The sequence below is a fragment of the Gobio gobio genome (genome assembly GCF_949357685.1).
Source record: "Gobio gobio genome assembly, chromosome: 13".
NCBI classification, from domain to species: domain Eukaryota; kingdom Metazoa; phylum Chordata; class Actinopteri; order Cypriniformes; family Gobionidae; genus Gobio; species Gobio gobio.
The window spans coordinates 39,020,424-39,034,962 of NC_137106.1; the positions used below are offsets into that span (position 1 = coordinate 39,020,424).

Here is a 14,539-nt window from a genome sequence, read left to right on the forward strand (position 1 = left end):
TTATCTAGAACTTTCAGTTCCTAATTCACCCTAATGTTTTACGCTCTGTGCAGCCGATCTGAGTCATGTGCGTTTCTCCGCTTACCGCACAGCTATGAAGAGCCGCCGGCTACAGAAGGCCCTCTGCTGTGAGTGACACCTTATCATTTACGTCTTATACTTCTTACTTTGCAAACAAAATGATGGTACTTCTGTGGGGGATTTTGTACCATTGCAATACCATATTTTTTGGGACATTAATCATTGCATCATAAATCACATTCAGTGTGAACTCCCTGCAGAAGACAAAGACAATTTTAAACACTAAATCTCGATCTCTCTCTGCTAATTTTGTCAGGCACTTTTGGGACATTTATGGTACTCTAGCTAGTCTCTGATCTTCGAAATTGCAGTAGGATTTTTGAAAGCATTAGAGCCAGCAAGCAACCTGCTGATAACATTAGTACAGTACAAGCTGTGCAGAAATAGCCTGCAGTCAGGTTAGTTGGATGGTGTTTTTGGTAACAGCGCATCTGCTTTGCTTCATATCTTTGGATATGGGTAATGTTGAGAAAGGGCAGTTATTGAAACGTATAATTGGTTGCAAATCTGATAAATATTGATAAGAAATATAATTTTTTGCTGCCTTTTCACTAGGGAATTTTCATTACACACCAACGGATGAGTTACGGTCTGGTGACTTTCATTAAAATGCACTGAATGGAATTCATTGTGGAGCCAGAAATGAGTGGAGATGAAATCGTCTGTCTGTTACAGTGGACCTTTTGGAGCTCAGCAGAGCCCAGAGCGTCTTTGATCAACACAAACTCACGCATAATGGCCAGCTGCTGGAGATTCCAGGCATCATAGATTGTCTCTGCACAGTCTATCATGATCTTCAGCAGGTGCATCCGGATCTGGTTAACGTCCCTCTGTGTGTGGATCTGTGTCTCAACTGGCTTCTAAAAGTGTATGACAGGTCTGTATGGGTCTTATCTTCAATAGAGTCACCCTAAACATACAGTATTTACAGTATTCACACTTAAAGGGTTAGTTCACCAAAAATGAAAATTCTGTCATTAATTACTAACCTCATGTCGTTCCAAACCCGTAAGACTTTCGTTCATTTTTCGTTCATCAACACATATGAAGATCTTTTTGATGAAATCTGAGAGCTTTCTGTCCCTCCATTAACAGCTACGCAACTAATTTGTTGACTCTTCAACAAGTTCATAAAGAGATCGTAAAACTAATCCATATGTATTGAACGGTTTAGTCCAAATTTTCTGAAGAGATATGATCGCTTTATATGATGAACAGATTGAATGTATTCTTTTATTCACATATAAAAATTTAGCTCACACATCAGTTGTGGTAAACGGAAGCTCAAGCATGTTCACTTGATGTGAGAGAACCAATGAGGTTCATTCTCGTGTTACGCAGCACGTTTGAGCTTCTACAAGAACCAATGAGGTTCATTCTCATGTTACGCAGCACGTTTGAGCTTCAGCAAGAACCAATGAGGTTCATTCTCGTGTTACACAGCACGTTTGAGCTTCTACAAGAACCAATGAGGTTCATTCTCGTGTTACACAGCACGTTTGAGCTTCTACAAGAACCAATGAGGTTCATTCTCATGTTACGCAGCACGTTTGAGCTTCTACAAGAACCAATGAGGTTCATTCTCATGTTACGCAGCACGTTTGAGCTTCAGCAAGAACCAATGAGGTTCATTCTCGTGTTACACAGCACGTTTGAGCTTCTACAAGAACCAATGAGGTTCATTCTCGTGTTACACAGCACGTTTGAGCTTCTACAAGAACCAATGAGGTTCATTCTCGTGTTACACAGCACGTTTGAGCTTCTACAAGAACCAATGAGGTTCATTCTCATGTCAGCAGCACGTTTGAGCTTCTACAAGAACCAATGAGGTTCATTCTCGTGTTACACAGCACGTTTGAGCTTCTACAAGAACCAATGAGGTTCATTCTCGTGTTACGCAGCACGTTTGAGCTTCTACAAGACCTAATGAGGTTCATTCTCATGTCAGCAGCACGTTTGAGCTTCAGCAAGAGGTTTGCTCTTGTGTGTCAAGCAGGTTTGGTTGAGCTTCTGTTTATGTTCGCTGATCAATGTTTAAATGTGAATAAAAGCCTAAATTCAATCTGTTCATCATATAAAGCGTGTTTCTTCAAAAAATTGTCTAAAACGCTCAATTCATATGGATTAGTTTTACGATATCTTTATGAACTTTTTGAAGCGTCAAAGTGAGTTGCGTAGCAATCAATGGAGGGACAGAAAACTCTCAGATTTCATCAAAAAGATCTTAATTTGTGTTCTGAAGATGAACGAAAGTCTTACGGGTTTGGAACGACATGAGGGCGAGGAATTAATGACAGAATTTGTGGGTGAACTAACCCTTTAAGTTGCACTTAAAAATGTATGAATTTTGCATTAAATAACTAAATATGTGGCATTTATTAAGAGACATAAATAAATAATGTATCATCTATTTGAAAGAATGACAGCATTACAGATAAGCATAAGTACCTTTTTACATAAAAGACTAAATTGACCAAATACATTTTAGTGCCACTGTAAACATTCTCATAAAAATAAAATAATCTCATGACCTCTAAACTACTGCAGACAATGTGATGTAATGTTTTATGTTCATTTATTTTGCAGTCCTACAGCAATATTTCTAGTGTTGCCAAGAAGAGAAGCTGACACAAAACTGTTTAGTAAAGATGTAACCAGTGGTTGTTATTCACCAAGATATTTTAAAGATAATATGTGCTTCATTTCTGTGGCACATCAATGTAAGTCTAGCCAGAATTGTGCTGTTAAAAAACTATGCAATGTTTTGATTTACCCACAAAGCCACATTTTTTTTTTTTCACAAGGAGATTAATTTATGAATATCAAAGTAACTGGGATAGCACCATTGAGATGATTAACCTCACCATTAACCATTAACCTCACTGTCTCTGTTTTCTTTTAATAGAGGACGAAGTGGAAAAGTTCAAGTGTTGTCCATTAAGATCGGCTTGTTTTCTCTTTCAAAGGGACCCATAAAGGACAAGTACAAATGCAAGTATTTTGATATTTAATATGTGGCACAAAACTAGTATATTCTGTTTTGTTCATTCTCAATTTATAAATGAGATGAATTAAGCTACAGTATGTGCGAGACACTGGCTTCTTTCTTTCACCTTTAATATTTGTGCACAATTTCACTGCAAACTTTGATTTCAGTGTCTTCAAAAGTCTCAGACCTATACTGGGAGTGGAATTCAACACTGTCCTTGCTGTGACCCTCACAAAGACGTTTATAAATTGGATCTTAAGTCCAAAATCTTACCCACTCACCACCCTGGTAGGATAATGTGATGCTTTTTGGGGTTTTCTCCTGTTGTCCTCCACAGATCTGTTCGCTCAGGTAGCCAGCGATGCAGGGCTCTGTAACCAGAAGCAGCTGGCTTTACTGCTACACAACGGCATCCAAATCCCACATCAGCTCGGGGAGGCGGCCGCGTTCGGAGGGAGTAACATGGAGCCCAGTGTCCGTAGCTGCTTTCAATATGTGAGTTATGCCTGTCAGCAGCAGAACGAGATAATGAGATCTTTTTATAGCAGTTGTTTTAATCTCTTTTTACATCAGTTGTTTATCCTAGACAGCAATGGGAGTAAATCGAGGTGAAATGGAGACTTGTGTGTCAGATTGTATTACTATAGTTTTAATTAAGTGCCCCTATTATGCTGTTTTAAAGGTTCCTCATTTTGTTTTGGATTCTCCTACAATAGGTTTACATGCATCCAAGGTAAAAAAAAAAAAAAAAAACTCAACATATACAGCATCACCTCAATAAAGCATCCAGTCTCTCTAAACCCCTCCTTTCTTAGATCCTCCTTTGATCTGATTGGTCAGATGTCCCAGTCTGTCATGATTGGTCGACTGCTTATAGCACGTGTTGGAAATGAAACGCCCATTACAATATCTGAATTTAATTTAGTTACTTTTAATTCAGTTTAGTTTTAGTTTTAGCTGTTTTAGGTTTTATTTATTTCCACAATTTTAGTGCTTCAACTTATTACAGCAATCTAATTTCTTATTTTCTTTTAGAAGTAATTTGTATTTTATTTCAGCTTTATGTCAAGTAACAAACATGTTTTAATAGTTTTGGTTTATAAACGAAAAAATAAGTTCTAAAGAGATATCAACAGTGTTTCAAACTAAAATTTGCCAAAACACCAAAGTGTGCTCATGAAAATCTCAATATAATGACCTCAAATATTTATCATCAAATTCTTTCGAGGCCAAATGATCTACAGTCAGCCGCATTTGGTTTAGGCTTAAATGGGATGACTGTGCTTGGTGCTAAGAAAGCAGATAAACGAACATATTTTCAGTACAAATCTGTAAGAAACATCTGAGCAATTAGATGTTCCTCCCGATGTTCTCCATCATTTGGTCAAATTTATTTAGTTGAACCTCATTACATAACCATAACAAGTTTTAAAAACTTTTAAAAAACGTATTTACTGAGGTAGTGAAAAAACATACGCATACATTAATACATGACAATCTTTGACAAAAAGGTTAACTGATGCAAATCAAATGAACGATGGGTGAGGCATTATATATTGCTAAAGGGAGCTGCCGAACGGATGCTCAGACTTGTTTATGTGGGGATAGGGACTCATCATTACACATCAGTGAGTTTTGACATATAAATAAATTATGAACTCAGTTATAAGAGTGGCAGGCCTGCCAGGGGATTTACATCGCCACTTTCAGACAGTTAGCGGTCGGCGTGACAGCTGATGCACAAGCTACCGAGAGATATTTAAATGAAATCCACTTGATTTGTGTGCATGCATTCTCATAATATCACATGATGGAGTGCTTTATGATGTGAACCACATCCACTAGTATAATGGAGTATTTATAAATCCGTTCAGCTCTCCTGAAAGCCGCCCTGGATGGGGCCTCCAATACTTCACTGTTTTACTTGGGTCACACTGGAGCACTTTTCATTTAATGTTGCATGTAATGAAAGACTCTTGATAGCCCTGCCTTAACTGGCCTGCTGTAATTGATTCATAACAGTAGTAGCAGTTTTAATGCCATGGGGCAGACACAAATGACCACAATTGTCCCCATTTGCCTCACTTCAAAATTACTAATGGATCCCTTGCCCTCGGGCTAATAAGGTTGTGATGGGATACTATACGTTCTGGGTTGTAGATGATACGCTTCTGAAATGATAAGCAGACCATCGGAGTGCTTTTAGACTCAGACAGCTCCATTATAGTATGGCATGCAGTGCATTGCAGTAATGAAAGACGGTTTTGTCTGTGCTGGTGGCTTTCAGGTGGGCCGTGATGATGTCATCGAGCTGCAACAGTTTGTGGACTGGATGCATTTGGAGCCGCAGTCCATGGTGTGGTTGCCTGTACTTCATAGAGTCGCCGCCGCAGAAACGGCCAAACACCAGGCCAGATGTAACATCTGTAAAGAGTGTCCCATGGTGGGCTTCAGGTAATAATAAATACAATAAACAATAATAACAAATAAAATAAAAATGCAATAATAATTACAACCCCAAATCAGAAAAAGTTGGGACAGTATGGAAAACGCAAAAAAAAAGAAAAAAAGAAGTGATTTCTAAATTTACTTTGACTTGTATTTCATTGCAGACAATATGAACACAAAATATTTCATGTTTTGTCTGGTCAACTTCATGTCATTTGTAAATATGCATCCTTTCCTGTCATTCAGACCTGCAACACATTTCAAAAAAAGTTGGGACAGTAAAGCATTTACCACTTTGTAATGTTGCCATTCCTTTTCACAACACTTAAAAGACGTTTAGGGACTGAAGACACCAAGTGATGAAGTGTTTCAGGTGTAATTTTGTCCCTTTCTTCCTGCAAACAAGTCTTAAGGTGGGCAACAGTACAGGGTCTTCGTTGTCGCATTTTGTGCTTCAAAATTCTCTATTGGAGACAGGTCGGGACTGCAGGCAGGCCAGTCAAGTACCCGTACCCTCTTCCTCCGCAGCCAGGACTTTGTAATGTGTGCAGAATGTGGTTTTGCATTGTCTTGTTGAAATATGCATGGACGTCCCTGGAAAAGATGTCTTCTTGAAGGCAGCATATTATGCTCCAAAATCTCTATGTACTTTTCAGCATTAATGGTGCCTTCACAGAAGTGCAAGTTAACTTTACCAAGGGCACTGACACAACCCCATACCATGACAGACCCTGGCTTTTGGACTTGTTGCTGGTAACAGTCTGGATGATCCTTTTCTTCTTTGGTCCGGCGTCCATTCCTCCCAAAAAATACCTCAAAAAATTCTGATTCATCTGACCACAGTACACATTTCCACTGTGTGATCGTCCAACCCAGGTGCCTCCGAGCCCAGAGAAGTCGACGCTTCTGGACACTGTTAACATAGGGCTTCCTTTTGGCACAGTACAGTTTTAACTGGCATTTGTGGATGTAACTGTGGATGCACTGTTGAATGTGAAATATCCAAATCTCTTCCTATCTTTCTTTGAGGAACATTGTTTTTAAACATTTAAATAATTTTCTCACGTATTTGTTGGCAAACTGGCGATCCTCGGCCTATCTTTGCTCCTAAAGGATTAGACCTTTCTTGGATGTTGCTTTTGTACCAAATCATAATTACAATCACCTGTTGACATCACCTGTTTCAAATCACATCATTATTTAACCATTTTACCTCATTACTAGAAATTGCTAAATTGCTCCTGTCCCAACTTTTTTTGAAATGTGTTGCAGGTCTGAATGACAGGAAAGGATGCATATTTACAAATGACATGAAGTTGACCAGACAAAACATGAAATATTTTGTGTTCATATTGTCTGCAATGAAATACAAGTCAAAGTAAATTTAGAAATCACTTCTTTTTTTTATTATTTGCGTTTTCCATACTGTCCCAACTTTTTCTGATTTGGGATTGTATATAAAATATGCAAGAATTGGCAATGTTGCACCTTTTGCAAATCAGTTCAGTGTTGATACAATTCAATTCAGTTCAAAAACAGTAAGACAATAGTGTCATTATCCAACTCACTGTGTCAGTCATGAGCAGTGTTGGGCACGTTACTTTAAAAAAGTAATTAGTTATAGTTACTAGTTACTTCTTACAAATAGTAACTGAGTTAGTAACTGAGTTACATCATTATAAAAGTAACTAATTACCAGGGAAAGTAACTAATGTGTTACTTTTTTTTTTTCTTCAAATGTTCAAATATGTCAAATAACTTGGATGCCCCCAATATTAAATATGTTAAATGAATGAATTGGACACTAAATAGAATAAATTATTATTATAAAACATTGTACATTAATGTACACTATTGTAATGTTGCTGTGGGACAATGTGAGAGACACCTATCAAATTCAATATATTATTGTAAATATTATCAGTAGACCTACTATAGTGTAAATATTGTGTAAATAGTATCAGTACTTCTTTACTACTCCTCTGGTAGTGGAGCTCACGTTATCACCTGGGTTTTTAGCCACTAATGTTGTGGCTGTGATGACGTGAGGCTTCATTAGATTAGAAATAGAATTACTTGCCACCGACGTGGAGAGACTCTTTCTTCCTGGGCATAAGCTGCACGTTACATAAACATTCTTACCTTTCACCTCAACGAGGGAAAAGTAGCGTTTATACTTTCAGTTTGCGAAAGCTACCTTTGAAGTCGTTGGACTGCCATCGCTGATCTGTGCATATGCGTGTGCGTCATAGGTGTGTGTGTGTGTGTGTGTGTGTGTGTGTGTGTGTGTGTGTGTGTGTGTGTGTGTGTGTGTGAACTCAACCTATCAACCTCAACCTTGTCTCCAACCCACCAATCATCATCAGTTATGTGTACCACCCAACCCAACCCCCAACACGCATGGCTGGCGCGCGCACACACACACGCGCGCGTTGCAGGTCCGACTGACAGAGAGCCTGTTCGGATGAAAACCGCTTCAATGAGCTCAATTATAGTAACGCCGCATTTTTTTCCTCAGTAACGCTAACGGTGTTGTAACGGAAGAAACAGTAATTCGTTTGATTACTCGTTACTGAAAAAAGTAATTCCGTTAGTAACGCCGTTTATCTATAACGCCGTTATTCCCAACACTGGTCATGAGGCACTGGTGGCATATCTGAAACTTCTTAACAAACATTGCAATAACCAGCGACGGTTCTAGATGTCGTCTCAGCCCCTCTAAAATGAATCACCCATCTGAACAATTGGGCCCGGTGCTGCTTCCTCAAGAAAGTTGATCATTTTCCTTTTCATGTTTTTAAATCTTGTCAGTTTAAACATTCAAGAGATTTTAACGCAAAGGCAATTAGAAAGAACTCAATGCAGTACTCGCGCACTGCGAAAGATCGTTTCTGCATGCACAGAGAAAGCCTCCTCTCAGCAATTGAGTTTGACTTTTCTTGAGCAAATACACTTCAAAATTATGTCAAATGCCCATCTTGACAAGTATCCACGTAAACACAGTCTTAAGTTAATGTAAACAGTTAAGAAAATATTGAATATGTGTCAATATCCGTGCATTAGATATTAAAGTGACAGCAGCCTTGTATACTTTCTGTTACCTATGTTAATGTTAATCAAACAACAAAAGAAAAAGAAAGAATCACTCACTGCTCTTGACTAAATAACTGTAGCTTTTATAGGTATCTGTGTATTTACTTCATCCAGTAATACATTTTTCACAAGCACTGTAAAGTACTGTTTATTGAATTTGTGCTATTGCTTGTAACTTGTTTATTCATTCTTATTTTATTATTGACTGTTTACTTGTCTTTACTTGTTTATAATAATTACATAATAATGATTTTCTGTTAGTCAAACAGTAGCCTACTGTACAGATTTGAAGTGTACTGCAGAAAGACTATTTTTAAGCTATTTTGACTTACTATATACAGTATACCCCTTTTTTTACTATATACAGTATATCACAGACAGGCTTAAGTCTAGTCCCAGACTAAAATGCATGCTTGAGCTGATTTAACGGAAAGCAACTTGCACTGGCATTTCTTAAAATATGTCAGTGCCATTGTTTTGTCTCAAGATGCACGCCAGTAATGTTTTTTTTTCTAGGCACGTTAAGCTACTTAAATGCCCTTAATGAACAAAGGTCTAATCCTGGCTTAATCTAAACTCTGTCTGTGAAACATTGTAATATAGTGGTGCCAATTTAAAGAGGCACCACTTAGGCAATGGTCTCTCGCTGAGGATGAAATCCCAGAACCGCTCAGGCAATAACAGATCATATTAGCTGTTACAGTGTGGAACATCTGTTTGTCCTTTAGGTATCGAAGTCTAAAGCATTTCAACTACAACGTGTGTCAGACGTGTTTTTTCTCAGGAAGGATTACCAAGGACCATCATCTCAGCTACCCTATGGTGGAGTACTGCACCCCTGTGAGCATCTCTATCTCTTTCTGATTTTATTACAACAAAAATGATCAAATGATGCTCATGTTTTTACTGTATATGGTTCAATGTGGCCACAAAAATTAGGGGCGGAAAAAGGGCGGCTGTACCCTTGTCACCAGATAAAGAAGAAGACTGAAGAAGGCAGATTCACAATATATACAAGGTTTAATCAAAAAGCAGACACAAAGACGTAACAGTGTGTCCACCCGAAACACATACAAAAACTGACAGCCAAAGACTGAAAACAGAGGAACTAAATACAAATGCTGCTTGTTTTCATCTGTTGACGTTGTACAAGCAGAATGAATGTGGCGGTTGGTCGGTGTTGTATCTTCCCCGCCCCTCCTCCACTGTGATTGGATGGCTGGGTGAAAAGTGACATTGATGAGCGCTGCGCTTTGCTCAAAGTTGAACATTCTTCAACTCTCGGCGACCAGTAAAAAACGCTGAGCGCTCAGCGCTTGAGCGTGAAAATAATTGAATACGCCAGCCATCCGCGTGAAAAAACGCTTTGGTGGACACACGGCCTCAGAGCTGTTCACGCCCTCGTACTGAAAATTATTTCTATGGCATGGCACCACTATTAACGGCTAAATGAATCTGCATTGGTCAGGTGATACAGCAGTCATGTGGTACAAATAGGTGCTCTCACAAAATTCCCACCTTACAAGCTGTAATTATGAATTCTACGAGGACATGAATGCTTTTTACAAGTTGAAATCACGTAATTATGGTAATTTCAACATGGCGGAAATGCACCTTAAAGGGTTAGTTCAACCAAAAATGAAAATTCGGTCATTAATTACTTACCCTCATGTCGTTCGACATCCGTAAGACCTCCGTTCATCTTCGGAACACAAATGAAGATATTTTAGTTGAAATCCAATGGCTCAGAAAGGCTCACTACAGTGGTTCTACAATAACTTTATGAAGCGACGAGAATAGTTTTTGTGCGCAAAAAAACCCTAAATAACGACTTATATAGTTATGACCAATTTCAAAACAATGCATCATGAAGCTTCGAGGCGTTATGAATCAGTGAGTCGAATGATGATTCGGATCGTGTTTTGAAATCGGTCATCACTATGTAAGTCGTTATTTAGGGTTTTTTTGCACACAAAAACTATTCTCGTCGCTTCATAAAGTTATTTTAGAACCACTGTAGTGAGATGGACTTTGTAACGACGTCTTTAGTACCTTTTATGGGTCTTGAGAGTGTAAAGTGCATTGTGCCAATGGAGGCCTTTCTGAGCCATTGGATTTCAACTAAAATATCTTCATATGTGTTCCGAAGATGAACGGAGGCCTTACGGTTGTCAAACGACATGAGGGTAAGTCATTAATGACCGAATTTTCATTTTTGGGTGAACTAACCTTTTAAGCCAATGTGTCCACCAAAGCGTTTTTAGCCGGCTGAAATTGCTAGGCGCTCTGCTGAAAACACCTCGCTGTGAGTGCTTGAGAGCGTTTTGCCAGCGCAGAGTTTTTTTCAGTTGAGACTCTTTGCTTGTTATGATACGGAATATCTGCGGAAGTGTTACTAGTATCTCATTTCACAGATAGTTTGTTTCTGTATTGAGAATGTGGCGGTTGGTCGGTGTTGTATTTGTCCCGTCCCTCCTCCACTGTGATTGGATGGCTGGGTGAAAAGTGACATTGATGAGCGCTGCGTTTTGCTCAAAGTTGAACATTTTTCAACTCTCGGCGACCATATATATATATATATATATATATATATATATATGTGTGTGAGCTTATTGCAGGGGAGGTTCTGGTGCACTGATTGTTAATGGATTTTTCCACTTTTATTTCCTAAGGGCAAGTTGTACTTTCTTGTGTTTCATTATTCATTTAATGGTATAAATGAATAAATTGAACATTTAACCAGTAAAAAACGCAGAGCGCTCAGCACTTGAGCGTGAAATACTCGCTTATATATATATATATATATATACAGTATATATATATATATATATATAATACATGTGAAATATATATATATATATATATATATATATATATATATATATATATATATATATATATATATATATAAGCGAGTATTTCACGCTCAAGTGCTGAGCTCTCTGCGTTTTTTACTGGTCGCCATAACAATCAGTGCACCAGAACCTCCCCTGCAATAATCTCACACACAACTAATATGCCTTACACAGTACTCTTATTAAAAAGATATATTGTTAAATTTGTTAAATAAATACTTTTTGTATTCTTATTTTTTCTATAATTTTTTTCCTTTCTGATTTTTCCAAACCTAAACACACTCCAGACCCTGCCACTGTAATTCTTCATGCACAACAGAACATTTCCCTACAGCCTCTCTGTTACAGACGACCTCTGGAGAAGATGTGCGTGACTTCACCAAGGTGCTGAAAAACAAGTTCCGCTCAAAGAAGTACTTTACCAAACACCCTCGGCTCGGCTACCTGCCCGTGCAGACCATCCTAGAGGAAGAGCATTTGGAGACGTGAGTTTTCCTAGTGGAAATATTCAAGGTGCATCTTTTCTGATGAGATCTAATTGAGATCTCCAGATTTTTGGTTTTTGTTTGAACAGTGTCAAGTCAAGTCACCTTCATTTATATAGCGCTTTTTACAATATAGATTGTTTCAAAGCAGCTTTACAGTGATAATAGGAAACTAATGGAAAATAGATTGTTTTGGCTGTACATCAGCTCTAGAAAAAAGTTACTGTCCAACTAAGTAAGTTTTCGATTGATTCATTTCCGTTGTAAATAATCATTAGTTATTTAGATCCCGTGCACTTTATATTAGGTTGCCTTAACTACTATGTACTTACATCAAAAAATAAGTACAATGTACTTATTGTGTTCATATTGTGTTGAAAAACACTTTTGCTGATATTGAGGGGATACGGGTAAAGTTAGGGACAGGTGTGGTGGTATGGGTAAGTTTAAGGGTAGGGTTGTCAACAGTGTCAACAGTGTAATTATAAATACAGAAATTAATTACAGATGTAATTACATGCAGATAATTTTTAAAATGTATAAGTGCATTGTATCCCCAGTACTTGAGTGAGCTCTTAACACATGATACTCGTCTACTGCGGTCTCAAAATTCTGGCCAGCTGATAATACCGAGAATATCGAAATCAACTGCAGGCGGTCGATCCTTCTTCTATTTAGCACCTAAACTTTCTAGCATTGTTTGGGAAGCAGACACACTCTGTCAGTTTAAATCTAGACTCAAAACACATCTCTTTACTATGGCATACACATAAAACACTTTTTCAATGAAATTATTGTAAGACTGCATTAACTAGGTCAGCCGGAACCGGGAACACTTCCCATAACACCTGATGTACCCGTTACATCATCAGAAGAATGGCATCTACGCTAATGTTAGTCTCTCTGTTTTATCCCGAGGTTTACTGCAGTCAGCCGGATCCGGGCCGTATCCAGATCAGATGGTGGACCTGCGCCCAGACAAGACCAACGCATGACCATGAAGTGTCTGCAGAGACCGTGCCAATTAGACTCCCCCTTAAGTTGCCTCATCGACACGGCATCCTCAATAAACCCGTCTCCAGCGTGATGACTCCGATCGTTCGAATATTCCTATTTAATAATTGTTTAATCAATATGTAATCCTCAATAAACCAGTCTCCGGCGTGATGACTTCGATTGTCCAAATATTCCTATTTGATAATTCTTTAATTGATGTGTCATCCTCAATAAACCCGTCTCCAGCGTGATGACTCCGATCTTTCGAATATTGCAATTTAATAACTGTTTAATCGGTATGTCATCCTCAATAAACCCGTCTCCGGCGTGATGACTCAGATCTTTCGAATATTGCAATTTAATAACTGTTTAATCGATATGTTATCCTCAATAAACCCGTCTCTGGCCTGACGGCTCAGATCTTTTGAATATTGCAATTTAATAATTGTTTAATCGATATGTCATCCTCAATAAACCCGTCTCTGGCGTGATGACTCAGATCTTTCGAATATTGCAAATGTATAATTGTTTAATCGATATGTCATCCTCAATAAACCCGTCTCCGGCGTGATGACTCAGATCTTTCGAATATTGCATTTTAATAACTGTTTAATCGATATGTCATCCTCAATAAACCCGTCTCTGGCCTGACGGCTCCGATCTTTCGAATATTGCAATTTAATAATTGTTTAATCGATATGTCATCCTCAATAAACCCGTCTCTGGCCTGACGGCTCCGATCTTTCGAATATTGCAATTTAATAACTGTTTAATCGATATGTCATCCTCAATAAACCCGTCTCCGGCGTGATGACTCAGATCTTTCGAATATTGCAATTTAATAACTGTTTAATCGATATGTCATCCTCAATAAACCCGTCTCCGGCGTGATGACTCCGATCTTTCGAATATTGCAATTTAATAATTGTTTAATCGATATGTCATCCTCAATAAACCCGTCTCCGGCGTGATGACTCAGATCTTTCGAATATTGCAATTTAGTAATTGTTTAATCAATATGTCATCCTCAATAAACCCGTCTCTGGCCTGACGGCTCCGATCTTTCGAATATTGCAATTTAATAACTGTTTAATCGATATGTCATCCTCAATAAACCCGTCTCTGGCCTGACGGCTCCGATCTTTCGAATATTGCAATTTAATAATTGTTTAATCGATATGTCATCCTCAATAAACCCGTCTCCGGCGTGATGACTCAGATCTTTCGAATATTGCAATTTAATAATTGTTTAATCGATATGTCATCCTCAATAAACCCGTCTCCGGCGTGATGACTCAGATCTTTCGAATATTGCAATTTAATAACTGTTTAATCGATATGTTATCCTCAATAAACCCGTCTCTGGCCTGACGGCTCCGATCTTTTGAATATTGCAATTTAATAATTTTTTAATCTATATGTCATCCTCAATAAACCCGTCTCTGGCGTGATGACTCAGATCTTTCGAATATTGCAAATGTATAATTGTTTAATCGATACGTCATCCTCAATAAACCCTTCTCCGGCGTGTTGCCTCCGATCTTCCAATCTAATATCACCCATGAACTGTAAATTTGCCAGATTAATAATAA

The 14,539-nt window shown here is 38.2% G+C and overlaps 1 protein-coding gene across 1 annotated transcript in view; it reads left to right on the forward strand.

The window, feature by feature from the left end:
- The window catches only part of LOC307135731 (utrophin-like), a 46,607-nt gene that overhangs the window by 21,984 nt on the left and 10,084 nt on the right, over window positions 1–14,539 (forward strand). The window contains exons 9-15 of the mRNA XM_079832354.1: window positions 54–128; window positions 757–958; window positions 2,987–3,072; window positions 3,408–3,565; window positions 5,358–5,524; window positions 9,340–9,451; window positions 11,815–11,951. Of these exons, the coding sequence (XP_079688480.1) occupies window positions 54–128; window positions 757–958; window positions 2,987–3,072; window positions 3,408–3,565; window positions 5,358–5,524; window positions 9,340–9,451; window positions 11,815–11,951 (937 nt within the window). The remainder of the gene's footprint in view (window positions 1–53; window positions 129–756; window positions 959–2,986; window positions 3,073–3,407; window positions 3,566–5,357; window positions 5,525–9,339; window positions 9,452–11,814; window positions 11,952–14,539) is intronic.